Genomic DNA, 23,411 nt, shown 5'->3' with positions numbered 1-23,411 from the left:
CAACAAGCATGCATTCAAATGTCTATACACAAATGCCAGGAGCCTGAGACAGATGGGAGAGCTGGAGTACATTGCACACAATGAAAAATTGGATATTATTGGCATCTCTGAGACCTGGTGGAAGGAAGATAACCAATGGGACACAGTCATACCGGGCTACAAATTATATCGTAGCGATAGGGTGGATAGGATAGGAGGAGGGGTAGCACTGTATGTAAATGAGAACCTTGACTCAGATAGGCTGCAAATATTGCAGGAGACAAAACTCCTATTGGAATCTTTTTGGATTGAAATTCCACATGAAAAGGGGAAAAGGATGGCGATAGGAGTGTACTACTGTCTGCCTGGCCAGGACGAGCGGATGGACGCAGCAATGTCAAAGGAAATTAGGGAAGCGAATAAATTGGGCAATGTAATATTAATGGGTGATTTCAATTATCCACATATAGACTGGGTTAATGTAACATCAGTACATGCTAGGGAGGTGAAATTTCTTGATGAAATCAAGGACGGCTTCATGGAACAGCTGGTTCAGGAACCCACAAGAGAAGGAAAAATACTAGACAGTCATTACTGGAGCTCATGATCTGGTGTGGGGGGTAACGGTGCGAGGGCCGCTTGATAACAGTGATCATGATATGATCAGTTTTGATATTGGCATTGAAGTAAGTGAATCACCTTTTCTAAAGTTAAACGCTAGTGTATTTGATTTCCTAAGGTGATTACGACAAAATGAAGAAAAACAGTGAAAAAAAGACTGAAAGGTGCAGCTTGTAGGGTAAAAAACTTGCCTCAGGCATGGATGCTGTTTAAAAACACCATCCTGGAGGTACAGGACAAGTATATTCTGCGTATTAGAAAAAGGGGAAAAAAGACTAAACATCAGCCGGCGTGGCTAAATAGTAAGGTAAAGGAAGTCATTAGAACAAAAAAAACAATCATTCAGAAAGTGGAGAAGAGAACCGACTGAAGGTAACAAGATAAAACATAGGGAATGCAAGCCAAATGCAAAGCGGAGATAAGGAGGGCAAAAAAGGACTTTGAGAAAAAGTTAGCGTTAGAAGCGAAAATACATAGTAAAAATTTTTTTAGATACATTAAAAGCAGGAAGCCGGCTAAAGAATCTTTTGGGCCGCTGGACAAAAATGGTGTTAAAGGGGCGATCAGGGAAGACCGAGCCGTAGCGGAGAAATTAAATGAATTCTTTGCATCGGTCTTCACCGAGGAGGATTTGGGAGGGACACCAGTGCCGGAAAGCATATTTGAAGCAGGCGAGTCGGAGAAACTAAACGAATTCTCTGTAAACTTGGAGGATGTAATGGGGCAGTTCTGCAAACTGAAGAGTAGTAAATCACCAGGACCTGATGGCATTCATCCCAGAGTATTAATAAAACTGAAAAATGAACTTGTAGAGCTACTGTTAGTAATATGCAATCTATCCCTAAAATCTATCCCTACCACAACCGGAAGACTGGAGGGTAGCCAATGTTACGCCAATTTTTAAAAAAGGTTCCAGAGGAGATCCGGGAAATTACAGACCGGTGAGTCTGATGTCGGTACCGGGCAAAATGGTAGAGGCTATTATCAAGAATAAAATTACGGAGCACATACAAAAACATGGGCTGATGAGACAAAGTCAGCACGGATTTAGTGAAGGGAAATCTTGCCTCACCAATCTACTGCATTTTTTTGAGGGGGTGAACAAACATGTGGACAATGGGGAGCCGGTGGATATTGTGTATCTGGATTTTCATAAGGCGTTTGACAAAGTGCCTCATGAAAGACTCCTGAGGAAACTGGAGAGTCATGGGATCGGAGGTAGGGTATTACTATGGATTAAGAGCTGGTTGAAAGATAGGAAGCAAAGAGTAGGGTTGAATGGTCAGTATTCTCAGTGGAGAAGGGTAGTTAGTGGGGTCCTTCAGGGGTCTGTGCTGGGACCGCTGCTTTTTAACATATTTATAAATGGCCTAGAGATGGGAGTAACTAGTGAGGTAATTAAATTCGCAGATGACACAAAATTATTCAGGGTCGTCAAGTCACAGGAGGAGTGTGAAAGATTATAGGAGGACCTCGCGAGACTGGGGGATTGGGCGTGCAAGTGGCAGATGAAGTTCAATGTTGACAAGTGCAAAGTGATGCATGTGGGTAAGAGGAACCCGAATTACAGCTATGTCATGCAAGGTTCCGTGTTAGGAGTTATGGACCTAGAAATGGATCTGGGAGTCATCGTGGATAAGACGTTAAAAACTTCTGCTCAGTGTGCTGTGTTGGCTAAGAAAGCGCACAGAATGTTGAGTATTATTAGGAAAGGGATGGAAAACAAACATGAGGATGTTATAATGACGTTATATCGCTCCATGGTGTGACCGCACCTCGAGTGTTGTGTCCAATTCTGGTCGCCGCATCTCAAAAAAGATATAAAGGAATTATAAAAGGGCGACGAAAATGATAAAGGGAATGGAACGATTTCCCTATGAGGAAAGGCTGAGAAGGTTAGGGCTCTTCAGCTTGGAGAAAAGGCGGCTGAGGGGTGATATGATAGAAGTCTACAAGATAATGAGCGGATTAGAGCGGACAGATGTGAAGTGTTTGTTTACATTTTCAAACAACAACAAAATCAAAGGACACAAGATGAAGCTAGAATATGGTAGATTTAAAACAAACAGGAGAAAGTTTTTCTTTACTCAGCGTGTAGTTAGACTCTGGAACTCGTTGCTGGAGAATGTAGTGACAGCAGCTGGCCTTACGGAATTTAAAGGGGGTTTGGACAGATTCCTGAGGGAAAAGTCCATTGAACATTATTAATTAATTTTTTTTTTTGTAGGTGGGGGGGGGGTGGTTTGCCGGGTTCTTGAAGCCTGGATTGGCCGCTGTCTGATACAGGATGCTGGGCTTGATGGACCCTTGGTCTTTTCCCAGTATAGCGGTACTTATGTACCCTCCCTATCTCACACAGCCTGAAAATTCTCGGTGTTACTATGGACCGTAACCTTACACTCGAGGGCCAAGTTAACTCCACAATAAAGAAAATGTTCCACTCAATGTGGAAACTCAAATGTGTGAAACCATTGTTCCCGAGGGACATATTTCGTAACTTGATACAATCAATGGTACTAAGCCACGCAAAGAACAACTCATAAAGAAACTACAAACCACTCAAAACACAGCAGCCAGACTTATATTTGGAAAAACGCGATTTGAAAGCGCCAAACCCCTCCGAGAAAAACTACACTGCTACCAATCAAAGAACATATTGCTTTCAAAATCTGCACCCTGGTCCATAAAATTATCTATGGAGAAGCCCTGGACTACATGACTACAAGAAACACAACCAGATCAGCACGAACATACCTAAATCCCCACTACCCAAACTGCAAAGGACTCAAATACACATCAACATATGCATACAGCTTCTCCTACATCAGCGCACAACTTTGGAACACAGTACCAAAAGCCGTGAAAACAACGTATGACCGCCTAAACTTCCAGAAATCACTAAAAACCAACCTGTTCAAGAAGGCATATCCCATCGACCCAACTTAAATGCCTAAACTTTGCAACATAATGAAACAAAGCCGGAACTGACACTGCACAACTCTTCCTCTCTATGATTCCCCAATGTGTCTACAACACATGAACCTCTATAACCTTATTCAACCACAATAACTGTATGTATTTGTTTTCTCTGCCGGAGTTGGCGAATGCCTCTACGGAGCTATGTAAGCCACATTGAGCCTGCAAATAGGTGGGAAAATGTGGGATACAAATGCAACAAATAATTAAAATAAATAAAGTTAGAGTGCATGCTAATATTATTTAGCATACATGGGGAATAGCGTGCTTTGCACTAAGGCCCTAACATGGGTGTTAAACTGATACTAGAATACACAGGCATGTACTTGAAAGGCACCAGTGGCAGCATTTTGTTTGGAGAAGTTGATTCCCTGGAAGCAGTGAGAGCGAAACAGGGCCTCTGTCAGGAATTCAGTGAAAGAAGCTGAGAGCTTTATGTAGTGATGCTAGAGAGTTATGTAGTGATTCTCAGAAAGTTAACTGTGTGTTATGCCACGCAGCTTATATCACTTCAGTGCTTCAATGTTTTTTTTTCCATTTACAAACTCTCCAAAATTGACTAATCTGGACTGATATGACCCCTGAGGAAGGTATTTAGCTGAAACATGGTCCGTGTAGGTTTTCCTTGGGTCAGTTAACTTTGGCTGACTACATTATTGGATACTCTTTCTTCTTGTTTGCCTTGGTTATTTGGAACTTTCCTCACTCACCCGTGTTGAGTTTGCTTGACCTTTTGTGGAAACTGTGAGGACCCCCCCCTTTGGTTGGATTGTTTCTGCCAATGCATGTGCATCTTCAAACTGGAAGAAGAGGAAGTTGCCAAAGGGCATAGAATCATTTGGAGCACCTCCTGCATCATTTTTATAGTAGCTAAGTACTTATGTGGTTAAAAAACATTGTTTAAAAAAGAAATTTAAATGAAATTTAAAAAATGAATTGTGGTAAACTGTGTTTTGGGAGTTTTTCTGACCGGTGATGTGAGTAAACTTTTTTTTTTTTTTTTGCTGTTTGAGAGCTTTTTGATGAAGCTTGCTTTTAAAGGTTTACTGAGGTCTTTTCTCCAATTTTTTCTACTTCTGGCCTTATGAGTTCTGATACCTCTGAATGTGTTTTGTTGTTTTGTGACTGAATATAGGGGCCCTTTGCTAAGCTGCACTAATATGACTGAGGACATTTGTAGCGTGGGTGTAAAATGTTTGCAATAATGGCCACCTACTAATTGTCCCATCAGAACATGGCCATTATTGCATGAGCCCTTAACTACACTTATTTTCTAGGCATTAAGGGTTCACATTCTAACAATGTGGTGATGTAGCTGCGCTAACAGATAAGCAATGGGCACACCTGCTGTCCACCCTCAAACACACTCCAACTCTTTAAAAAAATAGCACACACAGATGCCAAAACTACCATGGTGTGTCCGAGTACGCCCTGCAGTAGTAGTTTTTAACCTGTGGCAAACATGGTTTAGTGCTTACGGCAGCTTTTTAATGAGGGAACATTATATGCAAAGTAGGTTTAGCAAGTGCATGCTAAATAATGTGGTATGCTGTTCGTTACACATTATTTGTTGCATACTTGTTATGAATGAATATTAACACTTGCCTGGGACCAGAATTTAACTTTTTATCATGCAATCTAAAGGGCTTAGGTTCTAGCATGTGTTTTGGGATTCAGGGTAGAAAAGAGAGCTCTTGATGCAGAAGAAACTGTGGCAGGGGAAGAGAACTGCAGATGAAAGAGACAAAGAAACATGAGAGAGAGAGAGGAGGAGGCAGAGGAGACAAAAGCAGGGAGAGAAGGGATAAGGGAAACACAAAGGGGACCAGAGAGACTTAGGTCAGAAAGAGGACAGAGAACAAAGCAAGCAGGCAGTTGTGACCATGCATTTTAAGGCTTAGGATCACCATATTGTGCTTCCAGAGGAAAAGATAATCTTCAAATACCACCTGAACCCATAGGCTGTTAGGAGACAAAGGCCCCTACTAAGCCATGGTAAAGGAGCACATTAGTGTGCTATTTCCCTTGCAATGAAGGGCTATGCAAAAATTTACCATGAGATTTCTTAACCTGCTGTATTTCAGTACTGCAGATTAGTGAATCTCAGAGTAATTTTTTTGTGTTGCTACTATTTGTTCCTGTCTGTAGCAAATGGTATTCACAGAAGTACTGATGTATGTTTAAAATTTAAAAAAAAATGTATGTATCCCTTGGGCCCATCCCCTATCTTCCAGTCCCTTTTAACCATAAATTGTGTTCCTCACTGGCCCCCTTCACTTCCAGCCAATCATTTTTAAAGAATAAATTGCTCTTCACCCTCCCCACTGGTCAGCCTTCATCTCTCACCTAATCCTTTTTATACTCTCCATCTCAACAGAATGTTGGAAAGGAATTATACATAAACTAGTAAAAAAGGCCCGTTTCTGACACAAATGAAACGGGTGCTAGCAAGGTTTTCCTCGGAGTGTGTATGTCTGAGAGAATGTGTGTGAGAGTGACTGTGTGAGAGAGAGAAAGTGAATGTGTGAGTGTGTGTGTGACAGAGAGTGAGTGAGTGTGGGTGCGAGTGTGTGTGTGAGAGAGATAGAGTGTGAGAGTATGTGTGCGATACACAGACTCTCTGTGAGACCAAGAGAAAGTATGAGATCGAGAGAGTGTTTGAGAGTGACTGTGTGACACATAGAGAGTGAATGTGATACAGTGTGAGACGTGGAGGGGCATAATCGAACGCGAACGCCCATCTCCATGGGCGTCTATGTCCGAGAACAGGTACGTGAAGGGGCGGGACAGACTGTATTTTTGAAAAAAATGGCCGCCCATCTTTTTTTTCGATAATATGGTTTGTGCCTGGCAAATGCATCGGAGTTGTGCAGAGCCGACAGCCAGTGCCTGATGGCTGCCTGCGGTGCTGCGCTTGCTTTTTAAAATCATTTTTGATGCTTTAAATAGCTCATTTTGTTTTTGTAGCGGCCGCTGGTGCTCAACAGGAGAAGCAGCAGTGGCCGGAAATGGGAGCTGGTGCTACGTGTTTCGCGGGAGACTTGGCAGGTCTGTGTTGGGTGGGCGAACCTGGAGGGAAAGTGACTGGGCCTGGGCGGTGACCTTAGGGGGGTGGAGGGTGGAGCAGTGGCTGCAGCGACCTCATGGGGGATGGAGGGGGGAGCGGTGGATACCTCAAGGGGGGTGGAGGGGGGGAGCGATGGCAACCTTGGGGGGGTGGAGGGGGAGTGGCGGTGGCGGCCTTGGGGGAGGGGTGGGGCGGCGAGGACCGCAGGGGGCCGGGCCTCGTGCTGCTGTCGTGCGGTTGGTCAGTGCTGCGTGTGACGTCAGCCTGGGCTTCGGAGCCTAGAAGACCAACTCTGAAGAAAGCCACGGACACAGGCAGCCAGATGCATAGAACGTTGGAGGTAAGAATTATTATATAGGAAGGTTGAGTATGTTTCGGTGGTCAATGTAGTGGAAGTGGACCAAATTTGATATGGGGAGAAAATCCAGTGAAAAAGACATTCCGTTATATCTTATCAGACCAGTCCAGACCAATGGGTTGTGTCCCTCTACCAGCGGATGGAGATAGAGGAAGAAAATAGTTTCTTTGTCTCCCAAGCAGATGGATGACAGGCTAATAGCCCTGCTTCTTTCCTGGTTTATAACTAGTTTTAGTTGAGCTTTAATTACCCTTTTGGGGCTTTCTGCTTCTGAGCCAGTTTTATACTGAGACTCAGTTGAGGGCCTGTTTGGCTTGTTCTACTGAACCAGCTTCTCAGCTGTGTTCCAGTTGAGTTGAGGGTGCCTCTTGGATTTGTTCTCCTGAGCCAGTTTAATGCCTGGGGTTCAGTTGAGTTGTGGGTGCCTTCTTTGACATAAGCTCCTGTTTTAAAAAATGCACCTGTTCTGTGGAACTGAAGTATATCTTAGAGGTCTCTGAGATCTGTCACCCCTCCCCCATCCTTACTGGACCATTGGACCACCAACATCTTATGTGCAAGTTAGCGAGCATTGGGTAAGCCTATTCTGATTTATGTCCAGTGCTTTTTTTGTCGTACCGGCACCTTTTTGTTCTCTACCCCTGTAGCATCCAGCCGGAACAGGAAGGGCTCCGTGAGTCTCCTGCTGCGATTTCTTCTTCTATCGTGCTGCATGTGTGAGATCACTTTACAGTGTTCTCGGTGGGTCTGCCGAGGTGCTGTTTGCGGTCGTGCTGTGTCCCACGTCGTACAAACAAGGCGCAATCAAGTGTCGGGAAATACAGGGCAACCTGGCTAATACATTGACTTATTCTACCAAAACATACTTGGGAAAAACTAAACTAAATAACCATTCATACATATAATCGTTAATATAATTATTTAAATTTTAGGTTGTGCTCAGTCCATATCCATTACACCCAAAGCGTTCCCAGGGAAAGCATGTGGTAGTGTTTAGATGGAACCATCATAGCACAGCCTGTGTTCCACCTCCTCAAAATGTATGCGCACACACCTACTGTTACTTGTAATGCAACTTGCAGTTAATGATGTTTCAAATTTATAAAAACAGATCTCATTAAGTCAACTATGCATTCAAACCATAAAGCAGTTAGTTCTTATTATACCCCACAACAAATAACTGCAGTTATAATATGAAACCTAATTTTAAGTAACACTCACTTGTAAATCTCATACAGCTTGTGGTTACCACTAAATTCTACACATACCACAAATACATACTCAAAAAAAACCTGATTATGTAAAAAAAGAAAAATAACTTCCCTTAGGAACCCAGTGTGCTCGTGCAGGTGATTTAAAATTCCATCAAAAGTTCATTCGTGCTCTTCAACACCATCTCACTTTTCCCTTTAACTCAAGCTGAGTTTCGAATGTCTTCCTTAGAAAGGGAAATGAATACAATTCATTGTTACCAACATTGTCAGGTAACACTTTTCCCTTTAACTCAAGCTGAGTTTGGAGAGCAAGGAGGGTTCCAGAAATACTGAAAGGTAACTTTAAAACCATACAAGAACGTAAGACCTTTGAAGTCAGAATGATTGAATATTTTAACACCCAACAGAAAGGACTTAACAAGGATCTGGGGTTCCTAGCCCATTATAAACCATAAAGCTGTATGTCTCTGTTGATCACCCCACCCCTCACCTAAGCACACCCATCCTGTTAGAATATCAATGATATGCTTTGATGTCCCCATGCATACCTCCGACCCACCCCCATCCTCCCACCCTGTCAGACTGTCATAGTAATGCTTGAATGTTTTCACTTATATACACTGTCAGCTAGCACATTTGCTTATTTCCGATCTGACGAAGAAGGGCAACCTTCGAAAGCTAATCAAGAAATGTATTAAGTTATGTCCAATAAAAAAGGTATCATCTTATTTTCTTTTCCATGTTTTATTTTGTTTGATTTCTAAGAGAGTGAGGAAACTCAGGCATTGGCAAGCGTTAGGAGAGAGCTGATTTTCTAAATGCAGGTTCAAGTTGCCCAGGACAAGGAGGTTGGAATAGTTGGTGCAGGAAGTGGAGAGAAAGTCCATGAAATCTGCCTGACAGGCAGCCCAATTGCAAGGTGGCCTGTAGAACAGAACACAACAGAGATATTCTTGCAGAGAGCTGCTGTGGATCTTGATAGAAGCGATTTCGAGACCGGGTGAAATGGATTCAGCCAGGGAGTCAACCCGGAGGCCCGAGTGATAAATCACGGCTAGGCCCCCACCTCTTTTCCCCGGCCTGGTCCAGTGCACAATTTTGAAGCCAGGGGGGCAGAGGTCTAGGAGAATAGGGTCCTTTGGGTCACGTATCCAAGTTTCCGTGACAAAGAGTAGATCGAGGTGATCAGTGGTGAGCCAGGCCGCGATGGTTTCCGTCTTGTTGACCACAGACCTAGCATTGATGTAGCCAACTTTGATGGAGAGGTAAGGATCCAGTTGACTCTCTGAGCAAGAGATGTACTGAAGATGATTTGGTCTGGGGGTGCATCTGCGATGTGGATGCTGATGGAAAGCACCAGAGGGATGGTGAGCGAGCCTAGATGCTTTTCGAGCGGTGACAAGCACAGGAATGGCACTGCAGTCAGAAAGGGGTGAAGTGAGGGAGGCACGGATGAGGGCGATAAAATAAAGAATGGAGAGGTACTGTGAGGAGAGCATGGCAAGGACTGCACTACTGAAACAGTATAGGATTCAAGGACAAACAGGCTGAAGAGCGGTCAGCAGGTGGCAGCAGAGGAGAAGAAATCCTACTTGTGCAGAGCAAAGGCAGAGCTGCGTGCTGTAACCAGAAGAGTCCAGCTGATGGCAGCAGTGGAGAGACCGATAGGAGGCGGAGCACTTCAAAATGTGCTTCACACCGGACAGGAGCCGGAGCAATCCCCGCCTCTGAGGTGCTTCGCCGAACAGCCACGGGGAAGATGGTGCGCGAAGAAGAGGAGCAAAAGGGACAGGGACAGGGCTACAGATGGTAGACAGGACGCATAAGGACACAGAAGGGTGGTGGACATGGTGAGAGAAAAAAATATCAAATGGAAAGAAGACACTGCATAAAACAGAAGACACTGGGACCAAAGCTAATAGAAAAACTAAATGCTCAGACAGCAAAGGTAGAAAACATTTTTTTATTCAGAATTTATTAATTGGAATATGTCAGCTTTTGGAAATGTGCATCTGTGATATTTTGCATGTAAGTTTCAATTTTTCTAGTATTGCTGCATGCAGAGTCTGACTTCTTGAGGTAACTTTCCAGTTCAGTATTTTGCCTTCATATCTGTTGTGTCATGTGTTTTTCATGCGTGATCAAGATGCAGTATTCTGCTAGCGTGTAGTATTTGCAGCCCTTTTTGTTTTGTTTTTTTTTGTTTCACTAGATTGTGTACTGGTCGGTGTAATTATAGTGCTACCTTTCCACGCATAAGGTTGTAGCTGATTTTTTTGTCTACATTTTTATTAGTTTATAATCAGTCTTCAGGGTTCTTGTTTTGGGCCTAGGGACTTGTGTACTATTTTCAATGCTACATTTTTATATGCGCCATGGCTAGTAAAATGGATGTGACTAATGTGGGGGTGTGGCTACTATGGGGCAGAGCCATAGATAGTGACCCCGCCCTTAAGGTTGGCACGGTATGAGTACCGGCACTTTTTTCCCTACAAAAAAAGCACTGTTTATGTCAGTTATTGCAGCACTCTGGTTTTTGTGCCTCTGTTTCTTATTAAGCTCTCACTGGCATTTTATTTTTATTTATTTGTTACATTTGTATCCCACATTTTTCCACCCATTTGCAGGCTCAATGTGGCTTACATAGTGCCGGAGAGGCGTTCGCAGACTCCGGTGTGAACAAATACAAAATGGTGTTGTGGTAATATATATAGCATCTGTCTCACAGCAGGGGGTCTCTGACGGGAACCTTTGTTCTTCCGGTTGCTATAAGCAGTGAAATGTTCTGTGTGCCTATCTATAAACAGTGAATATTTGTTTGATGCTCTTATGTGGAGGATTAACTACTCCTGTTTCTATGCAACATTAAAGTTTCCTCAGTGTTTACGTTTATCAATAGAAATCAAACAAAATAAAACATGGAAAAGAAAATAAGATGATACCTTTTTTATTGGACATAACTTAATACATTTCTTGATTAGCTTTCGAAGGTTGCCCTTCTTCGTCAGTGTTTACGAAAATTCTTTTCCCGTTTCTGTCAGCTGGTGTTTGTTTTTTCAAGTGTTTCCTGGCTGTTTGATTCACAGTAAGCAAATCTAGACATTTATTAGCTCTCCTCAGGTTACAAAAAAGATTTTACCCCTTACTAGGACGTGTGCTCCTATTCTTTGGTTCATTGCTGTATGCTGCAATTTGATTTAATTTTGTAATTTCTTGTGTACTCACCTTAATGGTTACAGTAGCTGCCTGAATAGTAGATACAGATTCTATTACTTTTCTCTCTGTTTAATTTGAATATCAGTTAGGCTAAGTCTGTTTTTTTGTGCAGCAAGTCAGTCATTAATTCAAGTTACTTTATTTAGTTTGTCCTGTTTGGAATTCCTAAGAATTAACTGTTCTTATCTTCTTCTTAAAAAAAAAAAAGTCTTATCTGGTCAAAGCTATACAATCGACAAAAACAGAAGAACCAAACCTTCACACAAGTGGGTAAGCAGGCAAAACACAGCGAAGGTGACACAAAAGATGATGTAAAAGAAAAAACCTTCCAGTAGTTGCAGTAGTCACTGTTTGCTTACCTGCAATAACTGGCTTGTTCCATAGTTGCAATAACTGCCAGTACTACTCATCTTAATCAGCCACTTATTTTCTGTGCCTGCAACAACCACATGGATTGCACAGTACTGGTATTTCATAGATATGACAACCATCTGTCTTATACGGTTGCATGATCAGATGTGCTGTGCAGCTGAAATAGACGAATTTCATATTTACCTTCAGTAGTCACCTACATGGCCTAGCTTGCTAGCACTGTTCTAGTTGCTAGCTATATAGCATGGCTACTCTGTCACCATGTATGTGCAATTGCTGCCTGTATAGCACAATTCCAGCAACAATCTGTATGGCCCGGTTATGGAAGTTGCTTGTATGGCACAGTTTCAAACCTGCCTATGTGTCATCAGATGTTTCAGTTGTCTATGGAACTTTGGATGGACATTCATGTGGCATCCCAGTCAGCAGCTGACCTTATGTAATTGGCTGTGATAATCATAAATGGGGCATCAGAGTCAGCATCCATGCCTGTGTCAGCTATGGCAAGTGCATGTTTTATCATATTGCATGTAGCATTGACAGATATGGCTTCAATTACAGTATGCAAGCAAATGGTTTCAGAGGCAGCGGCCAACTGTGTTTTGCCAATTACCACAGCTACTGCTATCACTCTGCTGCCTATATGGCACCAGACATTGCTGTCACCTGTATTGCACCAGCTATGGCTGATTTTAATGGCACCATCTACTGCTGCACAACCACCTCTAACTCCTTCGCTAGCGATGGCCTGGATGTCTCCAATTTTGCAGCCAGACTATAGCTCTAGCTACTGTGGCTACACATATAACATTCCTTGATGCATTTACTTATGGTGCATGGTTGTTTCAGTAGACTGTCTTCACTGGTTTTGGCGGCTATCTAGGTTCCTCATCTACTCTGCACAACTATTTAGTACAGTTTTGCCAGTTGCTTATATGGCATAGACTATACAAACCACCCACTTTGTATGATTCTACTGTCTAGCTTTTTTTGCACCTCACTTGATAGCACTGGCATTAGCTACCACTTTTATACTACTACAGGATGTATCTAATATTGTTTTTTTTCTCATATTAATAAGCTCCCATCATGTATTGTCCTGCCAGAATGTCTCATGTCTCAGGGCCCTTATTCCCTCCCCTTGCCTTTAAAATTACATTTGGATTCTCATGTCTGAATAGAGCACTCTTTGACATCAGGTCAGTCAATAGCTATTCTCATTGGTCTCCCTTTTTTACTGTCAGCGAAGGGGGCTTCTTAATTTTCCTTGGTTGTCATAGATGTAGATAGGGAAGCACAGTGGTTTTTCAGCCCCTGATAGCTTTCTTCCTATATTTCCTTCTTCCACATTTTTATATTTCCTCATAAGCAGAAAGTATGTTTTTAAACATTGGTTGCTTTATATATTTTATAATTAGGTTAGACCTTCTTAAATTTACACAGCACAATGATTGATCTGAATAATTTTTTGCTGAAAAAATAAAGGTTATCTATTTTCCCACAGGTTGAAAGTGTCTGTTTTAGTCATCAGGACATCGATTCAAAAATTAAAGAGCTGATTTTTACTGATTCTGATTTCATTGTGACCTCCATCATCGACAATCTTAAGGTAGGATACAATAAACAAACAGTCATAAATTGTAAAAATTAGGGCTGTAAGTTAATCGCAGTTAACTCTGCGATTCATTATTAATTGTCTCCGCCAAACATCTAAGTACATATGTATTGCCGTACTGGGACAGACCGAAGGTCCATCAAGCCACCATCCTGTTTCTAACAGTGGCCAATCCAGGTCACAAGTACCTGGCATGATCCCAAAAAAGTACAATACATTTTATGCTGCTTATCCTAGAAATAAGCTGTGGATTTTTCCCAAGTCCATTTTAATAATGGTCTATGGACTTTTCCTTTAGGAAGCCAGCCAAACCTTTTTTTAAATCCTCTAAGTGAACTGCTTTTACTACATTCTCTGGCAACGATACACAAACATACTTGAATGTCTAGACTCAAAACCCGGGGAATGCCCAGCGAACGAACATGGACCAACTTCGACACGCTCTCATCAGATGAAACCTCACATTGGCTCGGAAAATACGCCAAATCACAATACAAACGAGATATCTGTCCTACTAGCCTAATAAGATCTGCACCCAAACAATTCAAAACAGACCTCACGAACCACATAAACCACAGGCTTCAAAATAGGCTCTTTCCCACGGATAAAGGAAATACCTTACTTACACCGCTACCAAAAGATGCCAAGAAAAGTACAATGGACCTAACCAATTATCGCCCAGTAGCATCCATCCCGCTCATAGCCAAACTCATGGAAGGCATAGTGACGAAACAACTAACTGAATACCTAAATAAACACTCAATTCTACATGAGTCCCAATCAGGATTTATGTCAAATCACAGCACTGAAACTGTTCTAGTGTCCGCAATGAACTAATTAAAACAAGCAATTGCTACGGGCAATAACATACTCCTACTACAATTCGACATGTCCAGCGCCTTTGACATGGTTAATCACGAAATATTATTACATATACTAGAATACTTCGGAGTAGGAGGCACAGTTCTCAAATGGTTCAAAGGATTCCTGACCACAAGATCATATCAAGTAACAACATACCCAGACAGATCACCCCCATGGACACCTGAATGTGGAGTTCCCCAAGGATCCCCCCTCTAACCAACCTTATTCAATCTAATGATGATACCTTTAGCCAAACTTCTAGCCAATCAAGGCCTCAATCCTTACATATACGAAGACAGCGTCACAATCTACATCCCGTTCAAGCATTATTTAAATGAAATCACCAACGAAATCAACCAAAGCCTCCATATCAATCACACCTGGGCGGATGCATTCCAACTAAAACTTAATGCAGATAAAACACAATGTCTTATACTCACCTCCCAACATAACACAAAAAACTTCTCCACCATAACCACACCATACTGCTCTCTTCCTGTCTCACAAAACTTGAAAATTCTTGGAGTTACTATTGATCGAAACCTCACGCTTGACACACACGTGAAAAACACGACGAAAAAGATGTTCTATACCATGTGGAAACTCAAAAGAGTAAAACCTTTCTTCCCGAGACACATCTTCCGTACCCTGGTACAGTCAATGGTAATAAGCCATCTGGACTACTGTAACGCACTATACGCCGGATGCAAAGAACAGACCATCAAAAAACTCCAAACAGCCCAGAATACTGCCGCCAGACTGATTTTTGGAAAAACCAAATATGAAAGTGCAAAACCTCTAAGAGAGAAACTTCACTGGCTCCCACTCAAGGAACACATTGCATTCAAGATCTGCACGATTATACACAAAATCCTTCACGCAGACGCCCCAATCTACATGCTAAACCTCGTGGACCTACCTCCAAGAAATACCAAAAGAACATCTCGCCAATTTCTCAACTTCCACTTCTCCAGCTGTAAAAGACTAAAATACAAGCTGATGCATGCCACCTCCTTCTCTTACATGAGCACACAGCTATGGAATGCATTGCCTACAGACCTGAAATCAATTGACGAAACAAATAACTTCCACAAATCTCTAAAGACTTATTTCTTTAACAAGGCCTACAAAGAGAACCCATAGCTGCACTAACCCACATCATCATCCCACTCAGCTATGAAAGTCCACCTTTTATACTTACCCGCCTAATCACTCCCCTCTTTTCCCCCTTACACAAGCTCTACACATCACTAATTTTCTCCGAGGACAAGCAGGCTGCTTGTTCTCACGACTGGGTTGACGTCCACGGCAGCCCCCACCAACTGGAACAAAACTTTGCGGGCGGTCCCGCACGCAGGGCTCGCCCACCGCGCATGCGCGATCATCTTCACGCCTGTGCACGACCGTCTTCACGCCCGTGCGCGACCGTTCCCGCTCAATTTTTTTCTATTCCACGCTGGAGAGAGACGTGTTATCGTCTCTCTCTCTGTTAGCCCCGGAGACCGGATCGAGCCTTGCCGCGGTTTTTTCCTCCTACATACACGTTCACGTATTTCTTTTCTTTTTAATTGTAAAAAAAAAAAAAAAAGAGAGAGTCCCTTCGTTGTTTTTAGCCGCGAGGCCGCTTCGTTGCGGCCTTGTGGCCACTCGGTCGTTTCTTTTTCGGGTGTGCTTTTCACCGCCACCATCGACGACTTTGACTTCGCCGACGCGATTTTTCTGTCGATGTCCTCGAAGGTCCCGAGCGGATTCAAGAAGTGTGGTCGGTGCGGCCGGCAGATCTCGCAAACCAATACCCACGCTTGGTGCCTCCAGTGCCTTGGGCCGGAGCATAATACCAAGACGTGCACCTTACAGAAGCGGACACAGGTGGCGAAGCAAGTTCTTCGGAATCGTCTTTTTGGAACTTGCGCCGGCCCGTCGACGGCATTGGTGTCGACGGCCGGGTCTTCGGTACCGGTTCCGATGGCAACGAAATCGGCACCGACGATGGCACCGACTCCAGGAGTACAGGTACCGTTGGCCTGCCGGCGGGGGTGAGCAGCCGCACGGGCAATCGGCCCCGGCCACTCCCTCTACCCAGGGCCATCGGGACTGAACCCTGTCAGACCCGATTCCTCGAGGCCGGGGGGGGGGGGGGGTTCTACCTCCTCTTCGTCTCTACCGCCAAGCGCCGATGACGGGCACCGAAAGAAAACCAAGAAGCACCGTCATCGGTTGCCCACGGCGCACGGGACTGCCAGCTCCGGCACCTCGAGGGATGACTCGACGCTGAGGAAGCGGCAGTGCCGAGAGGAGCGTTCCCCCTTGGTTGAAGAGGTATCGCTGCGTCAGTCCGCGGGTGCTTCGGTACCGTCTCCTGGACCCGAGCAGCTTCCGACACCTACACCGGCCCCCCTGCCTTTCCCGACAGCGAGCCTTGACGAGTGCCTCCGAGCCATCCTTCCGGGGATTCTGGAAGGGCTGATGCGCCAGGCTCTGCCGGCACCGGGGGTGCTTGCGCCCCCGGCGCCGTTGATGGAGGCGCCGGTGTGCTCTAGCCCGATGCCGAGGCTTCCGATGCCAATGCCGCTTGCAGCACCGGTGTCGACCGCCACGCAGGTGGAGTCCCCATCGACGTCGATGGAGGGAGCTTCATCCCCGCCGGCGCAGGAGTCCAGCGCTTCACACCATCACCGAGGACATGGTTCCTCGCAGTCCATGACGGGCCTGGTTGAGGTCTGAGCTACAAGAGCTCATGTCCGACACCGAGGAAGAGGCCTCGTGGGGGGAGGAGGAGGACCCCAGATATTTCTCCTCAGAGGAGTCTGTGGGCCTTCCCTCCGACCCCACTGGAGAGGAAGCTCTCGCCCCCTGAGAGCCTCTCCTTTGCCTCCTTCGTCAGGGATATGTCTATCTGCATTCCCTTTCCTGTGGTCTCTGTGGATGAGCCGAGGGCTGAGATGCTCGAGGTCCTCGACTATCCATCACCACCTAGAGAGTCTTCCACGTGCCGTTGCACAATGTCCTCAAAGAGACACTGCTGCGGAACTGGCTGAAGCCATTATCTAACCCCACCATCCCCAAGAAAGCGGAGTCCCAATACAGAATCCACTCTGACCCAGAGTTGATGCGGCCCCAATTGCCTCATGACTCGGTGGTCGTGGACTCTGCTCTCAAGAGAGCACGTAGTCCGAGGGATACCGCACTCTGGACTCGTTTGGGAGGAAGGCCTACCAATCTTCCATGCTCATGACCCGCATCCAGTCATACCAGCTCTACACGAGCATTCACATGCGGAATAATGTGAGGCAACTGGCGGACCTGGTCGACAAGCTCCCTCTGGAGCAGTCCAGGCCTTTTCAGGAGGTGGTCAGGCAGCTGAAGGCGTGCAGAAAGTTCCTGTCCAGGGGTATATATGACACCTGTGATGTGGCATCTCGAGCTGCAGCCCAAGGTATAGTGATGCGCAGACTCTCATGGCTGCGTGCCTCTGACCAGGACAACCGCACCCAGCAACGACTGGCGGATGTCCCTTGCCGGGGGGATAACATTTTCGGCGAGAAGGTCGAGCAGTTGGTGGACCAACTACACCAGCGGGAAACCGCTCTCGACAAGCTCTCCTTCAGCATCCACCTCTGCAGGTGGACGTTTTTCCCGGGCCCAGCAGGCTGCACCCTACGCCTACAACAAGCGTAGGTACACCCAGCCGGCCCGAAGGCCTCCTCAGGCACAGGGACAGTCCCAGTGCGCTCGTTCCCATCAACAGCGTGCGCCTAAGCAGCCCCCTGCGCATCCACAGCAGAAGCAGGGGACGGGCTTTTGACTGGATCCATGGGAACATAGCCGCCATCAAAGTGTCCGTACCGGACAACCTGCCGGTCAGGGGGAGGTTGAAAGTTTTTCACCAAAGGTGGCCTCTGATAACCTCCGACCAGTGGGTTCTCCATATAGTGCGGTGCGGATGCACCCTGAATTTGGCCTCCACTCCACCAAATTGTCCTCCGGGAGCCCAATCCTTCAGCTCCCAGCACAAGCAGGTACTTGCAGAGGAACTCTCCGCCTTTCTCAGCGCCAATGCGGTCGAGCCCGTACCACCCGGGCAGGAAGGGCAGGGATTCTATTCCAGGTACTTCCTTGTGGAAAAGAAAACAGGGGGGATGCGCCCCATCCTAGACCTGAGAGGCCTGAACAGATATCTGGTCAAAGAGAAGTTCAGGATGCTTTCCTTGGGCACCCTTCTACCAATGATTCAGAAAGACGATTGGCTATGTTCCCTGGATTTAAAGGACGCTTATACTCACATCCCGATACTGCCCGCTCACAGACAGTATCTCAGATTCCGTCTGGGAACACGGCACTTTCAGTATTGTGTGCTGCCCTTTGGGCTCGCCTCTGCTCCACGGGTGTTCACGAAGTGTCTCGTGGTGGTTGCGGTGTATTTACGCAAGCTGGGAGTGCACGTGTTCCCGTATCTCGACGATTGGCTGGTCAAGAGCACCTCAGAGGCAGGGGCTCTTCGGTCCATGCAGTGCACTATTCACCTTCTGGAGCTGCTGGGGTTTGTGATAAATTACCCGAACTCCCATCTCCAGCCAGTCCAATCTCCGGAATTCATAGGAGCTCTGCTGAATTCACAGATGGCTCAGGCCTTTCTTTCCGAAGCGAGGGCGCACAACCTCCTGTCCCTTGCTTACCAGACCAGAGCGTCTCAGCAAGTCACAGCTCGGCAGATGTTGAGACTCCTGGGTCATATGGCCTCTACAGTTCATTTGACTCCCATGTCTCGTCTTCACATGAGATCTGCTCAATGGACCCTAGCTTCCCAATGGTGCCAAGCCACCGGGAATCTAGAAGATGTCATCTGCTTGTCCGCCAGTTGCCGCAATTCGCTGCACTGGTGGACACTTCGGACCAATTTGACCCTGGGGCGTCCATTCCAAATTCCGCAAAAACGAAGGTGCTGACGACGGATGCATCTCGCCTGGGATGGGGGGCTCATGTCGATGGGCTCCACACCCAGGGTCTGTCATCCCTCCAGGAACAAGATCTTCAGATCAACCTCCTGGAGCTCCGAGCGGTCTGAAACGCACTGAAGGCTTTCAGAGATCGGCTGTCCTACCAAATCATCCAAATTCGGACAGACAATCAGGTTGCAGTGTATTATATCAACAAGCAGGGGGGCACCGGATCTCACCCCCTGTGTTAGGAAGCTGTCGGGATGTGGCTTTGGGCTTGCCAGTTCGGCATGCTTCTCCAGGCCACATACCTGGCAGGCGTAAACAACAGTCTGGCCGACAGACTGAGCAGAGTCATGCAACCGCACGAGTGGTCTTTCCATTCCAGAGTGGTATGCAAGATCTTCCGAGAGTGGGGCACCCCCTCGGTGGACCTTTTCGCCTCTCAGACCAACCACAAGCTGCCTCTGTTCTGTTCCAGACTACAGGCACACGACAGGCTAGTGTTGGATGCCTTTCTCCTCCATTGGGGGACCGGCCTCCTGTATGCTTATCCTCCCATACCTTTGGTGGGGAAGACCTTACTGAAGCTCAAGCAAGACCACGGCACCATGATTCTGATAGCGTCTTTTTGGCCCCGGCAGATCTGGTTCCCTCTACTTCTGGAGTTGTCCTCCGAAGAACCATGGAGATTGGAGTGTTTTCCGACTCTCATTTCGCAGAACGACGGAGCGCTTCTGCACCCCAACCTTCAGTCTCTGGCTCTCATGGCCTGGATGTTGAGGGCGTAGACTTTGCTTCGTTGGGTCTGTCTGAGGGTGTCTCCCGTGTCTTGCCTCTAGAAAGGATTCCACTAAAAAGAGTTACTTTTTCAAGTGGCGGAGGTTTGTCGTTTGGTGTGAGAGCAAGGCCTTAGAACCTCGCTCTTGTCCTGCACAGAACCTGCTTGAATACCTTCTGCACTTATCAGAGTCTGGTCTCAAGACCAACTCAGTAAGGAATCACCTTAGTGCGATTAGTGCTTACCATCACCATGTAGAGGATAAAGCCATCTCTGGAGAGCCTTTAGTCGTTCGATTTATGAGAGGCTTGCTTTTGTCAAGGCCCCCGGTCAAGCCTCCTGCAGTGTCATGGGATCTCAACGTCATCCTCACCCAGCTGATGAAACCTCCTTTTGAGCCACTGAATTCATGCCATCTGAAATACTTGACCTGGAAGGTCATTTTCTTGGTGGCAGTTACTTCAGCTCGTAGAGTCAGTGAGCTTCAAGCCCTGGTAGCTCATGCTCCTTATACCAAATTTCATCATAACAGAGTAGTACTCCGCACTCACCCTAAGTTCCTGCCAAAGGTGGTGTCGGAGTTCCATCTTAACCAGTCAATTGTCTTGCCAACATTCTTTCCCAGACCACATACCCGCCCTGCTGAACGTCAGTTGCACACATTGGACTGCAAGAGAGCGTTGGCCTTCTATCTGGAGCGGACACAGCCCCACAGACAGTCCGCCCAATTATTTATTTCTTTCGACCCCAATAGGAAAGGGGTCGCTGTCGGGAAACGCACCATCTCCAATTGGCTAGCAGATTGCATTTCCTTCACTTACACCCAGGCTGGGCTGACTCTTGAGGGTCATGTCACGGCTCATAGTGTTAAAGCCATGGCAGCGTCAGTGGCCCACTTGAAGTCAGCCACTATTGAAGAGATTTGCAAGGCTGCGACGTGATCATCTGTCCACACATTCACATCACATTACTGCCTCCAGCAGGATACCCGACGCGACAGTCGGTTCGGGCAGTCGATGCTGCAGCATCTATTTGGGGTTTGAATCCAACTCCACCCTCCAGGACCCGATTTGTTCTGTTCAGGCTGCACTCTCAGTTAGTTGTTCTTCGTAGGTCAATTTCTGTTATGCCCTCGCCCTTGCGAGGTTCAATTGACCTGGGTTCTTGTTTTGAGTGAGCCTGAGAGCTAGGGATACCCCAGTCGTGAGAACAAGCAGCCTGCTTGTCGTCGGAGAAAGCGAATGATACATACCTGTAGCAGGTGTTCTCCAAGGACAGCAGGCTGATTGTTCTCACCTACCCTCCCTCCTCCCCTTTGGAGTTTTGTTTTACTCATTATTTTGCTTGTCATTCAACTGAGCGGGAACGGTCGCGCATGGGCGGGAAGACGGCCGCGCATGCGCGGTGGGCGTGCCCTTCGTGCGGGACCGCCTGCGAAGTTTTGTTCCGGTTGGTGGGGGCTGCCGTGGACGTCAACCCAGTCGTGAGAACAATCAGCCTGCTGTCCTCGGAGAACACCTGCTACAGGTATGTATCATTCGCTGTATCTGATATCCTGTAATGTTATTGTCATAATAAAACTAGGTAAGCCACATTGAGCCTGCAAATAGGTGGGATAATGTGGGATCCAGCTTCTCCCTGCTTGCTCCAGTCAATCCGCTCCAGCGTGTTCAAGCTTGTTCCAGTCTTCCTGATCCCAGTTTGTTCCAGTTCGCCTGACCCAGCTTCCCCCGCTTGTTCCAGTCCATCGGCTCCAGCGTGTTCCAGCCCGCCTGATCCAGCCAGCGTGTTCCAGCTCGTTCCAGTTCTCCTGAGCCCAGCTTGTTCCAGCCCGCCTTATCCTTCCAGTCTATCGGCTCCAGTGTGTTCCAGTCCGCCTGATTCAGCTTCTTCCGGCTTGCCCCAGTCCACCGGATCCAGTGTGTCCAGCTAGTTCCAGCCGCCGATCCAGCCTTCCCCCTGCTGTCCATCAGCTCCAGTGTGTTCCAGCCTGCCTGACCCAGCCTCTCCTTGCTTACTCCGATTCTTCTGCTCCAGCGTGTTCCAGCTCGTTCCAGTCTTCCTGATCGCAGCTCGTTCCAGTCTTCCTGATCCCAGCTTGTCCGTCTGCTCATCCTGACACAGTTCATCTGTTCCTGCTTGTTCCAGCTTGTCCATCTGTTCCTGCCTGTTCCGGCTTGTTCCTGCTTGCTTCAGCTTGTTCCGGCTTGCTCCAATCCATCTGCCTGTTAACAAATCGAGTAACCTGCCTGCCTGCTTGCGAGCCTCTCAGCCATTGACTTACCTACTTGCCTGCTAGCTTATCAGCCATTGACTTACCTAATCGCCAACCCAAAACCTAGCTTCAAGCCCTATCTATCTGCTTAACACCTCAGTCATTACATAGTCACCCATTAACACGTGTTAACTGCTTAACACCTCAGTCACTATACAGTCACCTGTTACACCTCAGTCACCACCTATGGCCCCTGTCCATGTTCTCTTCCTTACCCTGTCCCTTCCTAATCTTCTTCCCCCCCCCCCCCCCACTCCCACTGTCTACCATTAGAACTACCCGCAGGAGGCCCGAGGGCCAAGGTTGAGCCAGGGCATCCAACCCCACCGAGCGAGGATCTCTCCTTCTGCTGAAAAAACGAGGGACTTTGGCGTTTACGCCTGACGCCATGAGGTCCAAGTCTGGAGTCCCCCATTTGGCACAAATTTGAAGAAAAACTTCTTCCATATCATCAAGCTGATCAATCCATAGACTGGTGGGTTGTGTCCATCTACCAGCAGGTGGAGATAGAGAGCAAACTTTTGCCTCCCTATATGTGGTCATGTGCTGCCGGAAACTCCTCCAGTATGTTCTCTATCTCAGCAGGTGGTGGTCACACACAGCAGCAGCAGCTCTGGCTAGGCCTCCAAGCCTAATTTTTAGGTTTTGTTGAGTGCCTGGGGTTGAGGGCTCTTTTGAGCAAGTGCAAACCTGGTGGTGCCAGGTCCCTCCTTTTCTCCCCCCTCCCGCTGGCTCCGTTGAAAAAAAAAAAAAAAAAAAATTTTAAACGTCTTTAAAGGGTTTATTTCGACGTTTATTTAAGCGTCTATTGCAGCTACTCACTGGGACACCAGGTCGTTACAACTCGGAGCGGACAGCAGGTAATTTTACCTTTTTATAGCGGGCGGGGGTTCCCCGATTCTTCTCCTCGTGGCACATGGCGTCGGAGGGCGAGGGCGCAAAGGGTCGCTCCCCGGGTCGCTTGAGCGCTTCTAGAGGGGATGCGGGGGTCTTAAAGCCTGATTCGCCCTTGTTGGGTGGCAGTTTCGTGACCGATGAATGTCCCGGTCCTTCCTCCGGCGTGGCGGTTTTTCCCGCCATAAACGCCCATCCCCCGCTCCTCGCCTCCGCCATTTTGGCCGGCCACGCGGCTCGGA

At 46.8% G+C, this 23,411-nt stretch overlaps 1 protein-coding gene across 1 annotated transcript in view; it reads left to right on the top strand.

Annotated features, from left to right (window-relative positions):
- Window positions 1-23,411, top strand: part of ULK4 (unc-51 like kinase 4) — a gene marked incomplete in the record, with an annotated part of 1,752,451 nt that overhangs the window by 522,221 nt on the left and 1,206,819 nt on the right. Inside the window, 1 exon segment of the mRNA XM_030209369.1 lies at window positions 13,308-13,412. Within this exon segment, the coding sequence (XP_030065229.1) occupies window positions 13,308-13,412 (105 nt within the window).

This window comes from Microcaecilia unicolor, chromosome 1 (genome assembly GCF_901765095.1).
Source record: "Microcaecilia unicolor chromosome 1, aMicUni1.1, whole genome shotgun sequence".
NCBI lineage: Eukaryota > Metazoa > Chordata > Amphibia > Gymnophiona > Siphonopidae > Microcaecilia > Microcaecilia unicolor.
Note: the sequence above shows the minus strand (reverse complement) of the source record. Positions and strands in the feature narration are given on the sequence as shown.